Source organism: Sciurus carolinensis, chromosome 1, assembly GCF_902686445.1.
Source record: "Sciurus carolinensis chromosome 1, mSciCar1.2, whole genome shotgun sequence".
Lineage (NCBI taxonomy): Eukaryota > Metazoa > Chordata > Mammalia > Rodentia > Sciuridae > Sciurus > Sciurus carolinensis.
The window spans coordinates 154,254,546-154,273,459 of NC_062213.1; the positions used below are offsets into that span (position 1 = coordinate 154,254,546).

The following is an 18,914-nucleotide window of genomic DNA, read 5'->3' on the forward strand; positions in this document are numbered from 1 at the left end:
TAATACCTGAATGCAAAGTAGTGGGAAAAACCATATAACAAATATGTTAATAAACTATTCCTCTGTTTCTTTTGTTTTATTAATTTTGTTGCATGGGGCTATATTTTTATAACTCAAGAGAATTTTAAGTGATAAATTGAAAACTAAACTTGCTTCTCCCCTTGCAAATGAATAACATTTTAACTTCAGAGAACTGTTTTCAGGATTTATTTCACTACCACATCTCTTGTATTATTTATGCTTTCTTCTTACAAAACAGCTGTTCTGCACCTTTCAATGAAGGAAAATATGAAGAGGAAAATAGTTGATATATTTTTTTAAAACACATTGATATCCCTAGTAATGCTGCTTTTTTGTGGCCACCAGGAAGGTTCCACTTTTGTGCCTTTGAGAAGGAATTAAATTTCAGTCAAGGGAAGGCTCAAACTTCCCACCGCAAGACAGGGTTTCCCACATGGATTTTGACCACCCCGCTTACTTTTCCAAGAATGAAATCGTATTGATGTGATTTTCCAAAATATTTTGTGGAAAGTAAGAGTTGATAGATGGCAACTCCTCATCCATGATCCCCAGACAGGAGACGAAGTCATCAGGCAGCAGCGTCTGTTCTGGAATGGGATCACTGGGTGAATCATTTTCCAAAAATGTGGTCGTTTCCCCCTTGGTTGAGTTTGGTAGGTCAAGGGGACTGCGTTCTCCCTGATTTAAAATGAGGCTTAATTCTTCAAGAACCAGCGTGTTGTCTAGCGAATTCATACTTGCGACAGAAAAACCAAAGTTAGGATACTTTTTAAACCTAACATTCTTTCCCAGACCCAAGGAATCCACTTGTGGTGTGGGGGTTGAAGAGTCCTGTTCATCGCTTTGGCTAAGATGATGTCCCCCAGGGAGCAAACTTGAAATCTGGGGCTTATATCCAGTGTGGAGGTCAGGAATGTACACAATGGGAGTGCTGGTGAACAGTGACTTTGGCAGAGAGTCGCTTGTCTCCAGGGAGCATGTATTTTCCTTGCAATCCATGGACTTGGGCTCTTCTGGGATAAAGAGTTCCCTTATCTCTGTAATCTCGGGATCCACATCAAGGACCTGTTCATTGGCATTACTAGTCACAAATTCACTTTTTTCCTAGGGGAAGGAAAAAAAAAAAAAAAAAGACATGGTTTTATTTTACAGGAACCATTTTAAAAGGAGCCAGCTGGATAATTGAATAAGCTCTGGAATGTTCTTTCCCTCAACCTTCCTCTCTCCCTCCCTTTTCTCACATTGTTTATCTTCCCGTATGATTTCCTCCTTTTGTCTTTTGTTCTCTTGCTTAGTTCCAAATCCTTATGAAATCCTCCCAAGAGGAGACTGAAAGAAAGGAACAATGAAAATAATCCATGTCTTAAGCATATTTCTTGGTTTAAAAGTTTTAAAGAGAAAGAAGAGACTTGCAGATTAACTTGGATATTAATGTTGGGCTTTGGAATACATAGGAATATTTCCTTAATATTATGGAGGCTTACTACCGAAAAACCCCAGTTGTTACCTAAATAAAAGAAAGGGGAGAGACTCCTATTTTGTTTATGTATTAAGAGTGAGGCGTAGTGTGTGGGTGTGCTGAGGCTCTCAGGGTGCACAGCTACTCACAATTTAGATATGTGGGACAATCAGGCAGGTGGGCGAAGGTTTCAGCCTGCTGACTTTTGTGGGAAGGACTTGAGACCTTCCAGTTGATGGCTAGCCTCCCAGGGCAAATAACTCCTAGTCATCACAGTTATAAAATTAGAGCCATCTCTTACAGATTGAACATTTGTGCCCTCCCCATTCATATGTTAAAACCAAAGTGATGTTATTTGAAGGTGGGGGACTTTGGGAAGTAATTCGGTCTTGAGGGTGGAGACCTCATGAAAGGGATTAGTGAAGAAGAGACAGGAGAGAGATGATCTCTCTGCCAAGTGAGGAGGGCAAGAAAGCCCTTAATAGGAACTCAATTGGCTGGCACCTTTGTTGTAGACTTGCCAGTCTCTGTGAGAAACACGTGCTTGGTGTTTAAATCAGTCAGTCAGTCTATGCATTTTGTCACGACGGCTCTGAGCAGACTAAGGTACCACTCCTTAATCTCTTGAGCAGCAACCCAGACTCATCTAAAAGAAACCAAGGTTCACCTCCAATTCCAGGAGCCCAGAGTAGGACAGGAGTTTGACCAAAGGGAGGATCTCAAATAAAGCTATGTGAAGTGCTTTTTAAGTTTTCTTCGTGCCTTGCCTCCTCAGAGAACTGGCCAGGCTTTTTTTGACAAGAACAGCATGTCAGGTGTTGCTTAATGGAAAAGCATGATGTGAGGAGTGGCTGCAATATGGCTGGGATGCAGACTGGGGTCACCTCACAGGTCTTGTTACAGTAGTTGAACTTCACTCTGCTGCTAGTGGTTTGAAAACTTTAAAAACTCTTTTTTAGTTTTAACCTAGGAACCTCTTGTTCAAATGATGATGTGAGGCTGGGAAGAGCTGATTGATGGGCTTACCTGACCCACAAACAGAGCCATGTTTATTTGCTTGACAAACTCAACATTCTCCTACCTGATGTGCAGGTCTGGCCTCTGGACCTTTGCTCCCATTGTCACCTCTGCTTCAAATGCTCTTGCTTTCTCCTCAGAATCTCCTTCTCACCTCTGTGTGTTTCCTCTCAACTCCCATCACACGTCTGGGCTCACATGTCACTCCATGTGCCTTCCCGCACTGCAAGGCTTAGATGACACGTCTGCCCCACTGACTGGGCTTCCAGGTCCTGGCTAGCTGAGCAGACGACTGGAAACACATAGAGACCCTTTCCTCTTCCACAGCCAGCAGAGCCCTCTCCTCGGGGTCTTCCTGGTGCACACCCTTCTCTTTGCTGGAATGTCACCCCTGGTGACATCATCTTCCAGTCCCCTCATGTTAATTGTTCATATTCCACTGGGTTTAAGAAAGGAAGTGGTTCTCCTTCGGCTCCACCTCTTCTCCATCTTGTGTAAAACAGAAGCTTCCTCGAGTCTTTGAGGCTCATCCCACTGAGTTTTCCCTGCATCCTTTGCCCCTGAAGACATCTGCCAGCTTCTTGGTCTAGTGACCTTGGTACCTGACCCATAGTCTTCCACTTCACATTTCTCTTTTGAATAGCATGGTTTCTTCCTTCCTTCTCTCTTTTCCTCCCCTGATCTATCTTATTCCTTCATCTCTTTCAAGTAGGATTTAAAATATGTACCATTTTGTTTCTTTAGACATGTGTAATTACGTTAATATATGTACCCATATATTTGAATGGAAATTAAGTTTTCTTTCATTAGACCCGCTCTTGGTCCCAATTGCCACTCCATCTTTATTTGATAGTGTCTGGTTACCTGAAGCATTTTCACAATATTACTGTTTTCCACATTAGGTATGTCTTCATGAAGCCACTTTGGTATCAGCAGTAAGATTTTTCTTTTAATTCTAAAAAAATCAAATGTGACATATTAGAAGCAGCATATTCTTTCTGATTGGTGCAGGCACTCACAGGAGATGAGGAAGTCAACTAGAGTGGAATACATAATAAAAATCAGAATTCCTGGTCATTTGCTGGTAAATGAATGAAGTTGGAAAATATCAAGTGAAATAGGCCAAGCCCAAAAAAACCAAAGGCTGAATGTTTTCTCTGATAAGTGCATGACAATATATAATGAGGGGATGTGATGGGGGAAGAGAAGAATGAAGGAACTTTGGAAGGTGTAGAGGAAAATGGGGTAGGAGGGGTGGGGGATAGAAAGGCAGTAGAATGAAATGGACGGTATTACTCTATGTATATGTATGATTATATGAATAGTGTGAATCTACGTTGTGTACAACCATAGAAATGAAAAGTTGTACCCCATTTGTGTACAATGAGTCACAATGCAGTCTGTAAAAATAAAAAAGATTTTAACAATTAAAAAAAAATCAGAATTCCTGATATAGGACTAAGGTTTCCATCTCATACTTAAAGTTAAGGGAAAGTTGATTCAGTATCTTTTTAGGTATTCCTCTGGTCTCTATTGTTCTACTTCTTTCCAATGAGCAGGAACATTTCAAAACACATTAGATTTAAGAGAACTGGAGAAACCATACACATGTTAAATATGGCAAAACACTCTAAGCAGACCATGTGAGGGTGGGAAAGTTTGAAAAATGTAAGGAATATTTTGTAGAATTTTCTAAGGCAACCGTAATGATTAAATGCAAAAGAAGAGACTATTACATCATAAACATCTATAATTCAAGCTCCCCTAAGTCTGGATTTTGTAATTATTCCAAATACTGTTGAGACAATTATGATACCTTCAAATTTTCTTTACTTGGTTGAAGTAGGAGGTGAGGGAACAACTGTGTGGCATTGTGAGCACTGGTTTGCACCTAGACTGTGTGCTTATTAAGAATCCCAGGGGTGAGGTGATAGAAAGAAAAGAGAACTTCCCGCCCTTTCAGATTATCCTTGGTGATGCCATTGATCGTAAAACACTTTACATATTGACAGTACAAATCCAGATGGTGAAAAGGTTGCACCAGAAACACAGAAGAGATTATTCTCATCTCAGGATTATTTTCACATTTTAACAAGGACCTGTGAACAACAGGTTATCTGTTTAAGCACATTCTCTAAAACTTTTTATTAAGTAACAACCAAAATGATTGCATGAATACCACAAGCACTAATTGACCTTGAACTTTGGGGCAAAAGTGATTGCTTTATATATTTTTATACAATGTTTTATGATTCAGTTTTTTTATACTCTCTATGTTCAAAATTAGATCAAACTAGTAAATTCTCACTCTTGTGGTGAAGTTTTTATATAGCATGTGCTACAGCGAGAATGTATTTATATATATTTACCTATTCTTGGTTTCTTTATGTTTAAAATGTTTTGTCCTCTGTTTAAAATGTGTTGTCCAGTTCTGTTTCTGATGTAGGGCTTTTATAAATAATATAAAATATATATTGTTATATAAAATAACAGTATCTGCTTATATGTAAAATAGTAATATTGGAATTACTTTTGCTTCTTTTATCTTTTAAAAAAGTGTACTTATTCAAATAATTGAATTAACCAAGAATTGTCTTCTTTGTCATTACCAACCCAAAGTTAGTTTTTAGAATATATATGTACATATATACATTTTTAGTTGTTGATGGGTCTTTATTTATATGTGGTGCTGAGAATCGAACCCAGTGGCTCACACATGCTAGGCAAGCATTCTACCACTGAGCTACAATCCTAGCCCCAGTTTTTAGGTTATTTTTAATAATAAACTTAAGGTCATTTAAAATTTCAAACTAAGTAGGACTTTGGAGAATAATAATGCAAAATTTAGTATCTTTATGGAGCATAACTTTGAAATTAGAATTAGATTTCAAGGGACTTTATGATCAAGCATATTTTAAAACTACTTAAAATGAAATTCCACATTAGTTGCCCACCTTGCCAGGGCATTAGGGATATGTTCACTAACATACAATTTAAATTTTGAAACATTACTTAAATTCCGAGGGAGAAATTATGTAAATAAGAAGTCATTAGCATACTTTATTTAGAAGAGCTTACTTAAAGCCTTTCTACTGCTTTTTGATAATAAATTTAAAAGAACGATTATCTCATGAAGCAAGTGATGACAAGAAAGAGAAACTCAGTTCCAATTTGGCAAAGAATATTTGTATGTGTCAACATCTGTGCGTAATTGGATATACTGGGAAACTGCCACATGAAACAACCCATCTATTAACACATTAGAGATACTCAATACATCCAGTAAAACTAAAAGGACCAAGGACCTTGCTTTTCTCAAAACCTCATTTAACTTGGCACAGAACTTCACTAATACCATATGGGGATCGGAGGATAGATTGAAAGAAGCAAGAAGGGGCTGGATCCCTAACCTCCAACAAGATTGGTAACAAAGTGACAAATTCAAACATTGCCACACTTCTTTTCACACTGTTTCAGCTGTTTTCTTTGGGTAGAATTCAAGGTTTGCTATAATGTAACCATTCTGAAGAACCCAGGTGCTGTGGATGGGCTTAGGGCATCATGAAAGACTGTGTGTGTCTGTTGTGGGGACAGCATGGCTGTGGATGTCAACCCTGTCTAACTGGACTCCTGGCCTAGTGCTCCATGACCCCAGGCCTTTCAACCTTGTTCAGGTCTTCTGAAAAACAGGTCATGGCGCTTTTTGGTATGTCATTATGAGGATTAAACGAATGGTATTTGTGAAGAGCTTGGCACTCAACGTTGAACCTTTCATTTTCCTTTTGCTGAGTAAAAAGTTTAGTGGGTTTTTCTAGTAAATAACTGAATTGACTATCATTGGATAGCATGTATATATCGCCTAAATTAGAAAATAGAAACTACAAAAACCTACCCAGTTCGGAGCGATCTGTTAAATATCCCAATCAAAGAAAGAATTGACAACATAACAGCAAAGAAGACCATTCCCGATAAAAGTCCAATGTCTTGCCTGTTGTCTAATGAAAGGAAAGAAAAATAATTTTAACTAAGCATTAGTGTTCATGGGATGCCAGTAGTGTTCTCTCTACTCTATTCAAAGTGAAGGTCACTGATATCAAAGGAAAAGGAAAAGGAAAAGGGGAGGCAAAGGCCACCTATACCTCAGGCTATAAAGCACTGCTGCTCCAAACCGCATGACAGTCTTAGCAGTTCAAGAAAATTGGACTGCATGTATCTGCTGTCAGTGGGTTTCTAGAAGTGCATCTCCAGCAGATGCGGTCAGCTTGTACATGCATATTTGATATGAAAATGTTTAGTAATGAACCTCATCTGGTTTGTTTGACACAGGTGAGAATTCCCAATTGCTTGTGACAAGGTCTAATGTTGGCCACAATCACAACTGAGGTTTTGTTTTGTTTTTAACTTTTTGTGTGAGACACAATCTATGTGCAACTTCTCATCATTCTTTATGAAAAATTTCCTGCTGAGAAAGGACATTCACTCTACCTAGAACAATAGATGGCATAAGAAAGAAATCAACATTGCTATAGTCCTATACTTATTTCAAAAACAATGCTTTTCTTGCATTTTGACATTGAGTTAATCTCCTGAAATCTTGAAATAATTAAAATAATTTATCCAGCATGTGCTACTCACCACACTTATAACATTTTCTCCCTAGTTCATGAAAAAAAACCCTGTTTTTCAAATATAGAAGTTAGCTAAGACATGACTTAGCTTGCACTTTGTTCTAGAGCATGCAGTCTGTTGGCCTACCAGTGGTCCTCTGTCCACCCTCACTACCTCTTTATTGTATACAAGCAAGGAAACACATATTATATTGCCCCTACCCTAGTTATTGCCCTGCTGTGCCTACTATGCCCTCGGGATCTCCAGATTGAGCAGTTCCTCTCTTAAACCCAATTGGCAAGCAGGTGCCTGTGTAGCTTTATATCACTTCAAATCCCAATGGAAGATGACACTGGTGTTTCCCAGAGCTAAAGATCCACTGATAAATATTTCAAGCAACTAATGGTTTTATGGGGTACCACACCCATTGGATAGAGAACTCCCAAGTTATCATGGTGCTGGGAGAAGGGGTTTAAGGAGTGGGGAGGAGTGACCAAGAGCTGAGTTGAACTCTGCCATTTATCAGTTCTGTGACTGTGGGGCATAATTGTAAATGTGTTGAGACTCAGGTTCTGTCTTCCATAAAATAGGGATACTAATACTATCTAGTAGAACAGACTTGAATTCTTGACCTCCACAATTCCAACAGAAATATCAAGATGTATGTCTGTATAGACATTCTTAGTTAGGTGTCTGCACTGAAGCTAATCTTAAGCATATTTTTGTACTTTGTCTAAGCACTGGGCTCATTACTGTTTTGCACTGACAAATTCAGAGTGCCTTCTCCTAGCCTCATGTTTCTTTATAACATTTAGCCACCACCTGCTTTTTCTTGTTGTTTTTGTTGGCTATTTTTCTCTTCTATCTAGAATGGAAACTCCATGAAGATGGGGGCTTTGTTCATTTTTTTTTTTTTTTTCACTACTAATTCTCCATCACTCAAAATAATACCTGGCATATAAGAGTTGTTTACTGAATATTTGTTTAATGAATCAGTGAAACTGAAAAGACTATCAACACAACCTGCAAAAGTTATTACACTAGTCCTGTCAGATCTCTATGCAAGGAGGTAAATGGTGTGCTATGTTGAAATAGTCATGCTAAAGTTTTTCAGTCTGAAATTTCTATTTAGAGTTATATTTGCCCATGGTTACAGTTTGGATAGAGTGTCTGTATCACTGCAAGAATGTTCAAAGGTAAAAATGATTGGATTGTGAGAGCTGTAACCTAATCAGTCCATACTAGTTTGAATGAACTGACTGGGTGGTAACTGCAGGCAGGTGGGACATGACTAGAGGAAGTATGTCCCTGGGGGCATGCCCTGGGAGGATGCATCTTTCAGGAGGCTAGCCTGCCTCTCTCTCTCTCTCTCTCTCTCTCTCTCTCTCTCTCTCTTTCTCTCCCTGTCCTTTCTTGGCTCTGCAGAGCAGCTTAACTCTCCTAGGCCCTTCCACCATGATGTGCTGCATCACCTTCAGCTCAGAGCAATGGAGTAGGCCATCTATGGACTGAGACCTTTGAAACTATGAATGCCAAATAAATTTTTCCTCCTCTAAGTCATTCTTGTTGGGCATTTTGGTTACAGCAATGCAGAACTTACCTAAAACACCCGCTACACCACCTAATCTAATATTTTTTCCTGCCTAAAACATTTAATTATGCTCATCAACAAACATACCCAGTCATATAAACAAATTAAATGGGAGCTGCTAGTGTAAGAGAAAAAGCACAGATTTCGGGACTTAAAATAACAGGATTTGAATTTTTATCTGTCCCTTAGCAGCTGTGTGACCTTGGACTCATTCCTCAATCCCTCAGAGCTTTGGTTTTCTCATTTATAAAATAGACCTGTAATACTTACCTTACCAGATTGTTTTGAAGATCAAAAAAGATGATGTATATAAAACTCCCAGCACATGGTAGACAGAGAGTGGTATATTTTTAGAAGTTTTTGGGATTTGAAACCCAGCACCTACCTACTGAGATAAAAATCTGTCCAACTCACTGTAAAAGCTGGCAAAAGCCACCTAACCATCTCCTTTATTTCAATCTTAAGCATATTTTTATACTTTGCTGAGTATTTTTCTACAGAAAGCATATGGCATATCTTATTGCCCAGAAACTGAAGCCTGGCATGTGACTTTTCATTATGGGGGTTAAAACAGGTGATTACTGCAGACTACTCAAAAAGTCTTAGTGGTATTTTCTTTTCTTTTTTAAATATTTTTAGTTGTAGAGGACACAATATCTTTATTTTATTTATTTATTTATTTTTATGTGGTGCTGAGACTCAAACCCAGTGCCTCGCACATGCTAGGCAAGTGCTCTACCACTGAGCCACGCCAGTCCCCTCAGCAATATTTTCTTACCAGAAGTAAGCTTACCTTTCAAGGTGGAAGAAATTAGAAGGCCAGAATTCCAAGTATCACTTTGGAATGATTTTGGTGTGACCTGGGGGACTTAAAAAGAAAAGAGCATCAACTTCTTCTGTACTTGGGTGGCTCTATTTCTTCAGAAACTTTCTTCCCTTGCTCAGAAACGATTCAGTCAACCAGTAACTTTAATAGGCTTGAAGGGTGGAATAAAAGCAATGGCCTTTAAGTGTGTCTTTTCTCTTTTTTTATTTAATTGGGTAAATCTCCAAGGAGGAAATATTGCAAGGACAATTAGAAACCACTGAGGGTTTGTAAAACTTCAAGGTGTGTCCACTAATTTCACGAGGCTTCTAGGCAACAAATACCAAGGAACTTTATGTCACTGAGCCAGAAAAATGCACAGTAAGTGATTTCTACTTGATTCCTTTCAACAGATGATGCAATAAGGTTTGAGTTTCCTTAAGGGCCTTGGAGATGTGTCACTTTTGCCTTTGTGCAATCTTTGGGAAACTGTTCACCCCCTTTTGGCTCCCCATAAGAAGCTCAATTTTGATTAGCAGACACTTTAGGGTTGTAACACAGGAATGTCATTAATGACTCCTCTCTGCTCCTTTCCCAATGGCAAGGATCCTGGCCGGCCCTGTCTAGTTATCAAGGTTGTCAGGGGCCTGTTAATGAAGTCCTCCGACCAGGTTTGGGTGAGCAGTCTTGGCAGCTAACTCATTTTTAATCAGAACACAAAAGAATCCTGGAGAGACCTTGCTAGTCCCCGCCTTTCTGATAATTAGAAGCTGCCAGGGGTGACTTCAAGGACACAATTCTCCCAGTTATTAGAAGACATTTCTGAAGATTGTTCTAAGCTCTGCATCCCTGGGAGCCCCTCAAGTCCTTATTTACTCATTCTGATGTCAGTATTCACATTCTTCTTTACAAAAATATTCTGGGGGGGCTGGGGAGATAGCTCAGCTGGTAGAGTGCTTGCCTTGCAAGCACAAGACCCTGAGTTCGATCCCCAGTACCGCAAAAAAAAAAAAAAAAAAAAAAAAAAATATATATATATATATATATATATATATATTCTGGGGCCAGGGAGGATACTTAAGGTATCTCTAACTGTCAGCGAGATATCACAGGCTTATATAATAAGCTACATGGCTCACAAGACTCTCTTTGAGAAATGGATCACACATTTTCAGTGAAAAGATCTTACAGGTCTTTGGAAATTTTTGAGAAAGGCTGATTTGGGTGCAGGAACAAGCTCTATTGAAGGGTTGTTTTCTAAGAACAATGGGGAGGGGAATTTTAGAAGATGAAAACATTGTAAAAGCCAAAAGTTCTTTCCTGTGTTTTTATTCTGGCTTCTCTACAGCAAGAGGAAAGTGTTTCCTGCAAATTTGGCTTCTCAATGCTTTACTAAGTTTCTTTTTCTCCCTAGCATACGGCTTCATCAGACTCAGGTGGATTAAAGTCATACCTTAATGGGCAGCCAGTTTCACACATCTAAATCACTATTTTACAAGTCAATGTTCATTCTCAGCACAAGCTGGAATCTGCATTTGCCTTAATTTGAAATTTCAATGATAGAAATAACATTAAAATGCAACAAGATTTTCAATTTGGCAAAACCATATGTTGCAGAATTATTATTTTTCCTTTTGTTATTTTAAAATTCATATTTTTATTTAAAAGTAATAAATAGTGTTGGTTTTTCAGTTGAATGCAATTGTTTCATAAATTACAGGTGATTATTTGACATTGAAATTTCATCCAGTTATTACTTTGCATCATATAAAAATAATTTTCATATCTGACTAGGGCTTTATTAACCCTAATAGAGAATAAATGCAATCTTCCTTTAGGGTCTATTTGTTATCATACTTTCAAATCAATCAGATGCATACATTTAAATTAGATTAAAGTCATTTAAAAGAGGTGCTTAATTATCAGAGGGTAATTTCACAAAGAATCAGATATCTGAAGTAACATAACTTGTAAACAAGATTATCAGAGACAAAATCAAGTCAATGACAAAATTTTTAATCATGGGATTGAAACAGAGCCAGAGACTGTATTCTTCATGGCATACTGCCACCAAGTGGTTAGGTCATTCTTTTTAAGTTACACTTAACATTTTTCATTAAAAAGCAAAAGTGATAATAGAGAAAAAACAATTTTTTTTTTGGGGTGCTGGAGATCAAACCCAGGGCCTTGTGCTTGCAAGGCAAGCACTCTACCGACTGAGCTATCTCCCCAGCCCTGAAAAATATTTTTAACAAGAAAAAAGGAGAGAAAAATAACCTGATTTCATCTCCTCAATTTGCCAGTAATTAGTGTTTTAAAGTATTTTCAAACATTTCAACATATGAAACCATCAATAAACAATGATGCACACATGCAGATTCCTCTACAACTGAAAAATGTTTTTATCAGCTGTAATTGTCAGGATATTGTCTAATGTGCTAAAAAAAAACCTTGTGATATTTTCATTGTTCATTTAATATGTTCAGTGTTATGGGACAATTCTACCCATGCAACAGGAAGTTAAATTACGCCTATTACTTTCACAGGAGTATACTCAGAAAACCCAATTCATCTCTAATTTGGGGACTTTGGGGAAATATTTTATGTGACTTATATGCACTGATATTGAACTTTAAAGTCAGCCTTACAGAAGACAATGTGTTTGAAGGGAACTTAATGTTGTTTAGAACAAATCATGTAGTTTCTTCTTATTGGACAAAACTTAAAGCATAACATAACTATATTCTTTGGTCCAACAAATACCAGGCTAAATCAATTAAATCCACTCAAAAGTACCTGGTTTTAGTAATAATGTATCACATTTATTTCTTAGGGACAATGCCAAATCTTCTCCATGGTTTTTCTCTCTCTGTCTAGTGTGGGGCCAAGTGTGATTTGTTATCCTTTTGAAGCAACCATTTAATGAGTACTAATTATGTTCCAGATAACATATTATTCTTTACATACTGTCTCTCATTTAATTCTCACAACAACTCAATCATGTAGATAATACTATTGCCTCATTTTATGGATGGGAAAACAAGAACTCAAGGTAAATAACTTGCCCGATGTCACTGAGGTAGAGGTTGAAGGATGGAAATTCCCAACCAGTTCTGACATGTAGTTTGTGTTGGTCACTAGTCCCTTTAATTATTAACTTCACTTCTGCAGCAGGACAGCTCAGGGTGTGGTGCACACTCAGCCCTGCAAGCAGCCTGCCCAGGCTGAAGCTTACATTGCTCTGCTGCGGGGGGCCACTCATGGTGGGTAGAGCTACTGGTGGCCTCTGGGGATCCAGACACCACCACTGTAGGCTGCGATTGGGCTAACCCAGATAGCACTGATTCTTTCAATCTTCAGTCTAGAATTATTTTTTTCCTAAAGTCAACTATTTGATTGTACAAGCAATATGTGCTAATTATAGGGTGCTCAAAAATATAGAAAAGTATGGAGATACATATACAACTTTATTTTTATTCACAAACTAGAACTAATCATTTTTAATATGTATTGACGGCATTTTTTGTCTGTCTGTACCCTGGTGGAGATCATACTCTTTAATAAATGTTGGCTCTGCCTTTTTCATTCATCATTATGTACTAAATATTTCCTTATTAAAAATTGTTTGAGACATCATATTTAAGGATATTTAAGATATCCTTAAGTATCATGTTTGTACTGTATTTATTCAGTCATAGTTCTACTGAGAAACTGTACAGTTTGGTAGTTTCAAACACCAACTGTGATCTCAAATGAAACTCAGTCCTGGCTCCACCAGTTAGAGTAGTATGGCCCTGGAAAATTGCTTAACCCTCCTGTGACTCAGTTTCTTCATTTGTAAAATTGGATAATAGCAGTGCTTCACATTTGACGCTTAATTAGATAGTTCTTATCTAGCAACTCAGTATGATGTTCTACATAAATTAAAACTCTAATGAGCATTAGTTTTTGCTATTGTGGGACTTAGAGATTGTTTTCAAATTCTTACTATTATAATTAGCTTTAGGATAAATATCATTGTACACAAACTTCCTTTCCATATCTCTTGACTTCCCTATCTGATTACTTCCTTAGGCTAGACTTTGGCAAGTGAAATTACTGAGTCCCAACACCTATAAGGTTTCTTCATTTACCTCTGCCTTTGCCAACCTTGTGTCAAAGCCATGACAACAAAGTCCTGCCTCATAAAGACTTTGATGTGAGATGAGACATGAACCTTTCTGGATCTTTCTTTCAGAAGATTCTAGATGTTCAAGAAAGAGGAGTTATTATGAAAAAAAAAATAAAGAGCAAAGGGTATGTTTTTTAAATTATTCGAGTTTTTTGCTTCCATCCCATTTTTTTAGACACAAACATCTCTTTAAATAAAAACAGTATTTAAGTGCTATTTCCCCAGGCCAGATCAGTTTAGCCCTGTGGTTGGAATTCACCATTATTGTTCAGACAATGGTCACACTTATCAGGTAGGCACCAGAAGCCCAGGGCAGAGAAAATGAAATGTCAGCAACACACTCATTACCACACCTCGAAAAACAAGTCAAACAATAAATCATGTAGTAGATGAATGGATTATGTCAATCATATATATTAAAGATGATAAGGTATGCAGAGAAATTTTCAAGGGACTTTCTTCATTCATATATTCCTAGGCAGTGAGCACTTTTTATGTTTAGAGAGAAGGTACAAAATGTACATAAGGCAGTTATATTATTAAGACAAAGAATAAGAGGAGGAAAAGGTAAACAGCAGCAATCATCCAGAAAATTTTCCTAAGTGGTATGGAGCATATAAAGATGAGGGTCTAAAGTCAAAGTGTAGCAAAACTCAATGTGCAAGAATGGGCAACTTTCCACACTTACTAGTGGTCAAAGATCTTACAAAAGTACAGCCCTGCTCTCTGGCATTGCTTGTCCCTATTCCTGAACCTGTCCCTATTCTAGTAGGCATTTGCCATTTTTCAATTGCCCAACACCAGGACCTACTTCCTTGTGGACATTCTAACATAGGTAAGCAGCAAGTAGGGCTTCCCTCTGCAGAAGTTTTGGAGGAGCAGATACTCCCTCTCTGCACAGCTGGCAATTAGCTTAAGAAGATGACCTAAGTCTAGCTAGTCAGATGCCTGCTCCCTCAACTCCAAGACTCTGAATGAGGATGGGTAACACACAGCTTCAGGAAACTACTTAGTACCCAACATGTGTGCAGTAGCTACAGCTATATCCAGGGGCTGGACAGCAGTACCAGTGGGTTCCACAGCACAGGGCAGGCACACATGCCAGCTATAGGGTTTTCACCAGATTCTTCCCAGGCTGTGATTTTTGGCTGTAGTTCTGGCTCCTGCTCATACATGGATCTACTCATGTCCATTTCACCAGCCTTTCTACTGATTTTCAACTGTCTTTCCAATGATTTTCTTTCTGCATAAGATAAGCAGATTTTACTTTCTTTGATTACAACAAATCACCACCGACTAGTAAAAAGTGCAATTGTAGGTAGAGGATGGACTGGTGAGGCGAAGTGGTAGAACAAATCATGGACACCTAAAATATCCATGTCCTAACCCCTGGAACCTGTGACTTGGCTACCTTATCTGGCATGAAGGACTTGGAATGAGGTCACTATCCTAGGTTTATGTGGGTGAAGCCAATGAAATTTCAAGTAGCCATATAAGGAGGCAGGAGGATGAGAGTCAGAGAAAGGGATTGAAAGATGCTGGAACTTGACACTTTGAAGGTGGAGGATGGAGCCACAAGCCAAGACATGAAAGCCGCCTTAGGAATCTGGAGGAGGTAATGAAAATGATCCTGTCTGGAGATCACCACCTTGATTTTAGTCCAGTGATACTGATTTTGAATTTCTCACCTCATAACTACAGGACAATAAAATTTTACTGTTTTAAATGATTTAGTTTGTGATAGTTTGTTACTACAACAATAGGAATGTAAAGCCGGAGGTTACTACTTCCTCATGGAAAAGCATTATTTTTTTTTTTTTTTAAATAATCTTTATTCTCTATTAGTAGATGACAAACCTCAGAGAGATTGTGGAAGTCTTCTGAATTATATTTTATTCTGTAGAAACCTGGTGGTTTATTAGGTTCAGGATCCAAAGAAGTTCAAAAAAACTCAAATGGAAAGTCTAAAAGTATTAGTATTTTGGGAAACAATGTGTGTCCATTTAACACATTTAGCAACCAAGAACTATATATTTATGCCAAACTTGGCAAAAAGGTCTCAAAAGCAAAAGATAAAAAAGGCTGTGGATGTAGTTCAGTGGTTGAGAGCCCCAGAATTCAATCCCCAGTTCTACCAAAAAATATGCAAAGAAAGAATCTGCAAATTTATTGTCCATCTCTATATAAATGAATCACCAACCTCTCATTACAAATAACAGAACTTTTGAAAAACACTTTGTGCACCACCATTAAATTTGTATTGTATTTATTATCACCTCTACTTGTTCCACTGACATAATATTTGGCTTTTCTCTTCTAGCCACTGACACTCCTGAAGCATTAATGATAGCCTTCAAGGAGTCACAGGTGAGCAGCAACAAGTACTTTGATGAGAACAAAGTACAATGTGGCATATAGCTCTGCTCCTACTTGCCCTCCTCTGGAAAATTGTCAAAAAAGTATAATATGATTTCTCTGGGAAACTTCTGCAACTTGCAATTCAAACAAGTTAATTAGTCATTATGAAATGTGAATGCCCTTCCCTCAGGCCTATAACTTATTAAAGGGATTATAAAGCCAGTGCCCATGTTTTCTTCTATTACAAAGGGTTCTGTGTTACAGTGAAGAATTGAACACCACTCCTGCCTGGGAGTGGTTGCTTGACCTTTCTGACATTGGTTGTAGTGAGTTTAGGGAGTTGACATTCACATTTTCAGTGCTGGTTTTCTATACATGGACAAAGTATCTTTTCCCCTTTCGGGCACTTTCTACACTACTTCAAGACCCCAGGGATTTTAACAGTGGCTATTAGTGTTGGTGGGTTAAAAACTCCAACTACAGCAGCTCTTTGTGGTCCTCATGATCAGCTCAAGCCTCACCTGTGAGGCAGGGCAGGATTTAGGCACAAGAGGTCATTTGTGACCCATGGTTAACTGGAGTACAGACCCATATCCTGCACTTCTGAGGTTGGCAGGCGGATAGAGACTCGGGAGAAAGAGGAAAGAGAAGTGTTCACATGGCAGTAGAAATAATTACCTGAGATTCTCACATGATCACTTTTTCTGCCTCCCAAGTCGATTATTTCTAAGGGGATGAGTTGGCCAAGCAGGCTTCCCCATTTGGGTCCACATTTCCTGCCTGTACCCTGTGTTATCTGTAAGACACTCTCCTCCTTCTTACAGGGTGTGTCTGCTTCTGGAACTGGGTTCTTACACTTTCCTGCAGAAATGTCACTTAGGAAGGGGCCCAGGAATCTGCATTTTAAGCAAGCATATAGGTGTTTCTAATGCAGAAGGCCCATGGCTCCCACTCCAAGAAACACTGTGTTCTAGATATTTTACTGGACTAGGATCAGCTGGAAAACCAAATAGTGAATTACCTGTGGCAATCCTGTTATGGTCAGCTTCTCCTTCACCTCTACTGCATCCTCATCTAATGCTCCTTCCCTTGCCTGGCTCAAGGTTCCTGGAATCCTGTGCTTCATTCTCAATGCCTCAACCCAGAGCTGTTTCCACATGTATTTATGACAAAAGTAGAAATAGCTGATAACATCTTGAGGTTCTTTTCCTGTGTTTCTGCATTTTCATAACAAACCCTACATTAGAAATGAAGCTCTGTTTGCATAGTTTAATTATGAGGTAATGTGCAAGGGAGGATTTGCTTAGGTGGTTTGTGTGGGGCTGACATAGGACCTTCCTAAGTCCTGTGACCAGCAGAACTGTAATAATATCGGTGCTGGAGTCCCACAGATTGAGATTGCCCTGGCTCCAGTGTTTACCACCTTTATAAGGTTTGGTAAAACTGCTGGGGCCTCAACTGCCTTCCTCTGTACCATGGAATAATAATTACATTCCTTCTATGGGATTGCAGTGATAAAGAGCAATTCATACATAAAATACTGATCATGGTGCCCAATACATAGTAAGCATCCAATAAATGTTTGTTATTATAATTTATTGTCCTGAAGATACTTGGAGTCTAGTTCATAATTTAAATTGGCCTCTTGTTTTACCAGGATAGAATAAAATGGATCTCTAACCCAGAGAAATTTTTTGTGTGCGTTTGCTAAAATCTGTTGTTCTAAGGGATTGATTCTCTTTTTCTTGTTTAGTATAAAACTTTGTTTTCCATTAAAGACCAAATACTTTAAGGAAGGAAAAGACATTAAGTCTTGTAAGTTATTTTACCCTTACTCTAAATGAATGGTTTCGTTTCTTTTTGAAACCAACATTTTGCTTTTTTCCCAATTTTTTTTTTACATTATAGCTGTCTGTACATATGCTTTTAAATTTATTCCCTGTCTCCTCCCTGGGGATTGAACACAGGATCGCTCTGCTGCTGGCTGCACCCCCAACCCTTTTTCTTTTGAGACAAGGTCTTGATAAGCTGCCTAGGCTGGCTTTGAATTTGCAATCTTCCTATCTCAGCATCCCAAGTAGTCATGAATACAGGTTGGTTTTTTGTTTGTTTGTTTGTTTGTTTGTTTTGGTAGTACTGTGTATCAAACCCAAAGCTTCTGCCATGGTAGGCAAGTGCTTTGCCACTGAGCTACATCTCTAGCTTGAGACCAGGTTTTAAAGACCAAAAAAGAAAAAAGGCCTTTTCCAGAGGGGAAACAATACAGAAAAATGCAGGGACTGCAGAACAAGCCATTCCTCCTTCAGAATTTGTCCTGCTGGGCATAATTTTGAGAAAACACTGTATTGAGAAGAATCAATTCAGTGATACACAAATAAGAGTTTTAGAGAATAAAACAGGAAATTCCTGCATGGAGGAAACATTACTGTCTGGATTGTATTTCTTCACAAATAAACTTTTATTACTGGAAAAATTTGATTGGCAAAAAAAAAACCTCATTCTCAAAATAAAGTAATATAAGAATGATGTCTTTTTAGTGCTTTTCGATCATGAGGCAATTCACTTCACACTTCAGATGCGAAGTTTGATTCTTACTGCTGGAATTTATGCTTTTATTTTATAATGCTATGTAATCTATGCAATTATTATGCTTGATTTTCATTGTTGTCTTCTCTAGAATGAGACTTCTCCAAGGCAGGGAGGGATCTTTGCCTCCTTTGCTTGCTGAGGTTCCCAAGCACCCAGAATGTACCTGGCATGTAATAGAGGCTAAATGAATCCTTAATGAATAAGTGAATAATGGTTTTTCCATAGAATTTTTTGTGAAAAGCAATCACTATTAGAGATTTGCTAAAAAGCAATTGGTAGCTTGCATCACCATTTC

The 18,914-nt window shown here is 38.2% G+C and overlaps 1 protein-coding gene across 1 annotated transcript in view; it reads right to left on the minus strand.

The window, feature by feature from the left end:
• Positions 1–474: 474 nt before the first annotated feature.
• Positions 475–18,914, minus strand: part of Il23r (interleukin 23 receptor) — a 57,781-nt gene continuing 39,341 nt past the window's right edge. The window contains exons 7-10 of the mRNA XM_047527708.1: positions 9,475–9,564; positions 6,390–6,492; positions 3,362–3,452; positions 475–1,125 (exon numbers count right to left, since the gene is read on the minus strand). Coding sequence (XP_047383664.1) covers positions 475–1,125; positions 3,362–3,452; positions 6,390–6,492; positions 9,475–9,564 — 935 coding nt within the window. The remainder of the gene's footprint in view (positions 1,126–3,361; positions 3,453–6,389; positions 6,493–9,474; positions 9,565–18,914) is intronic.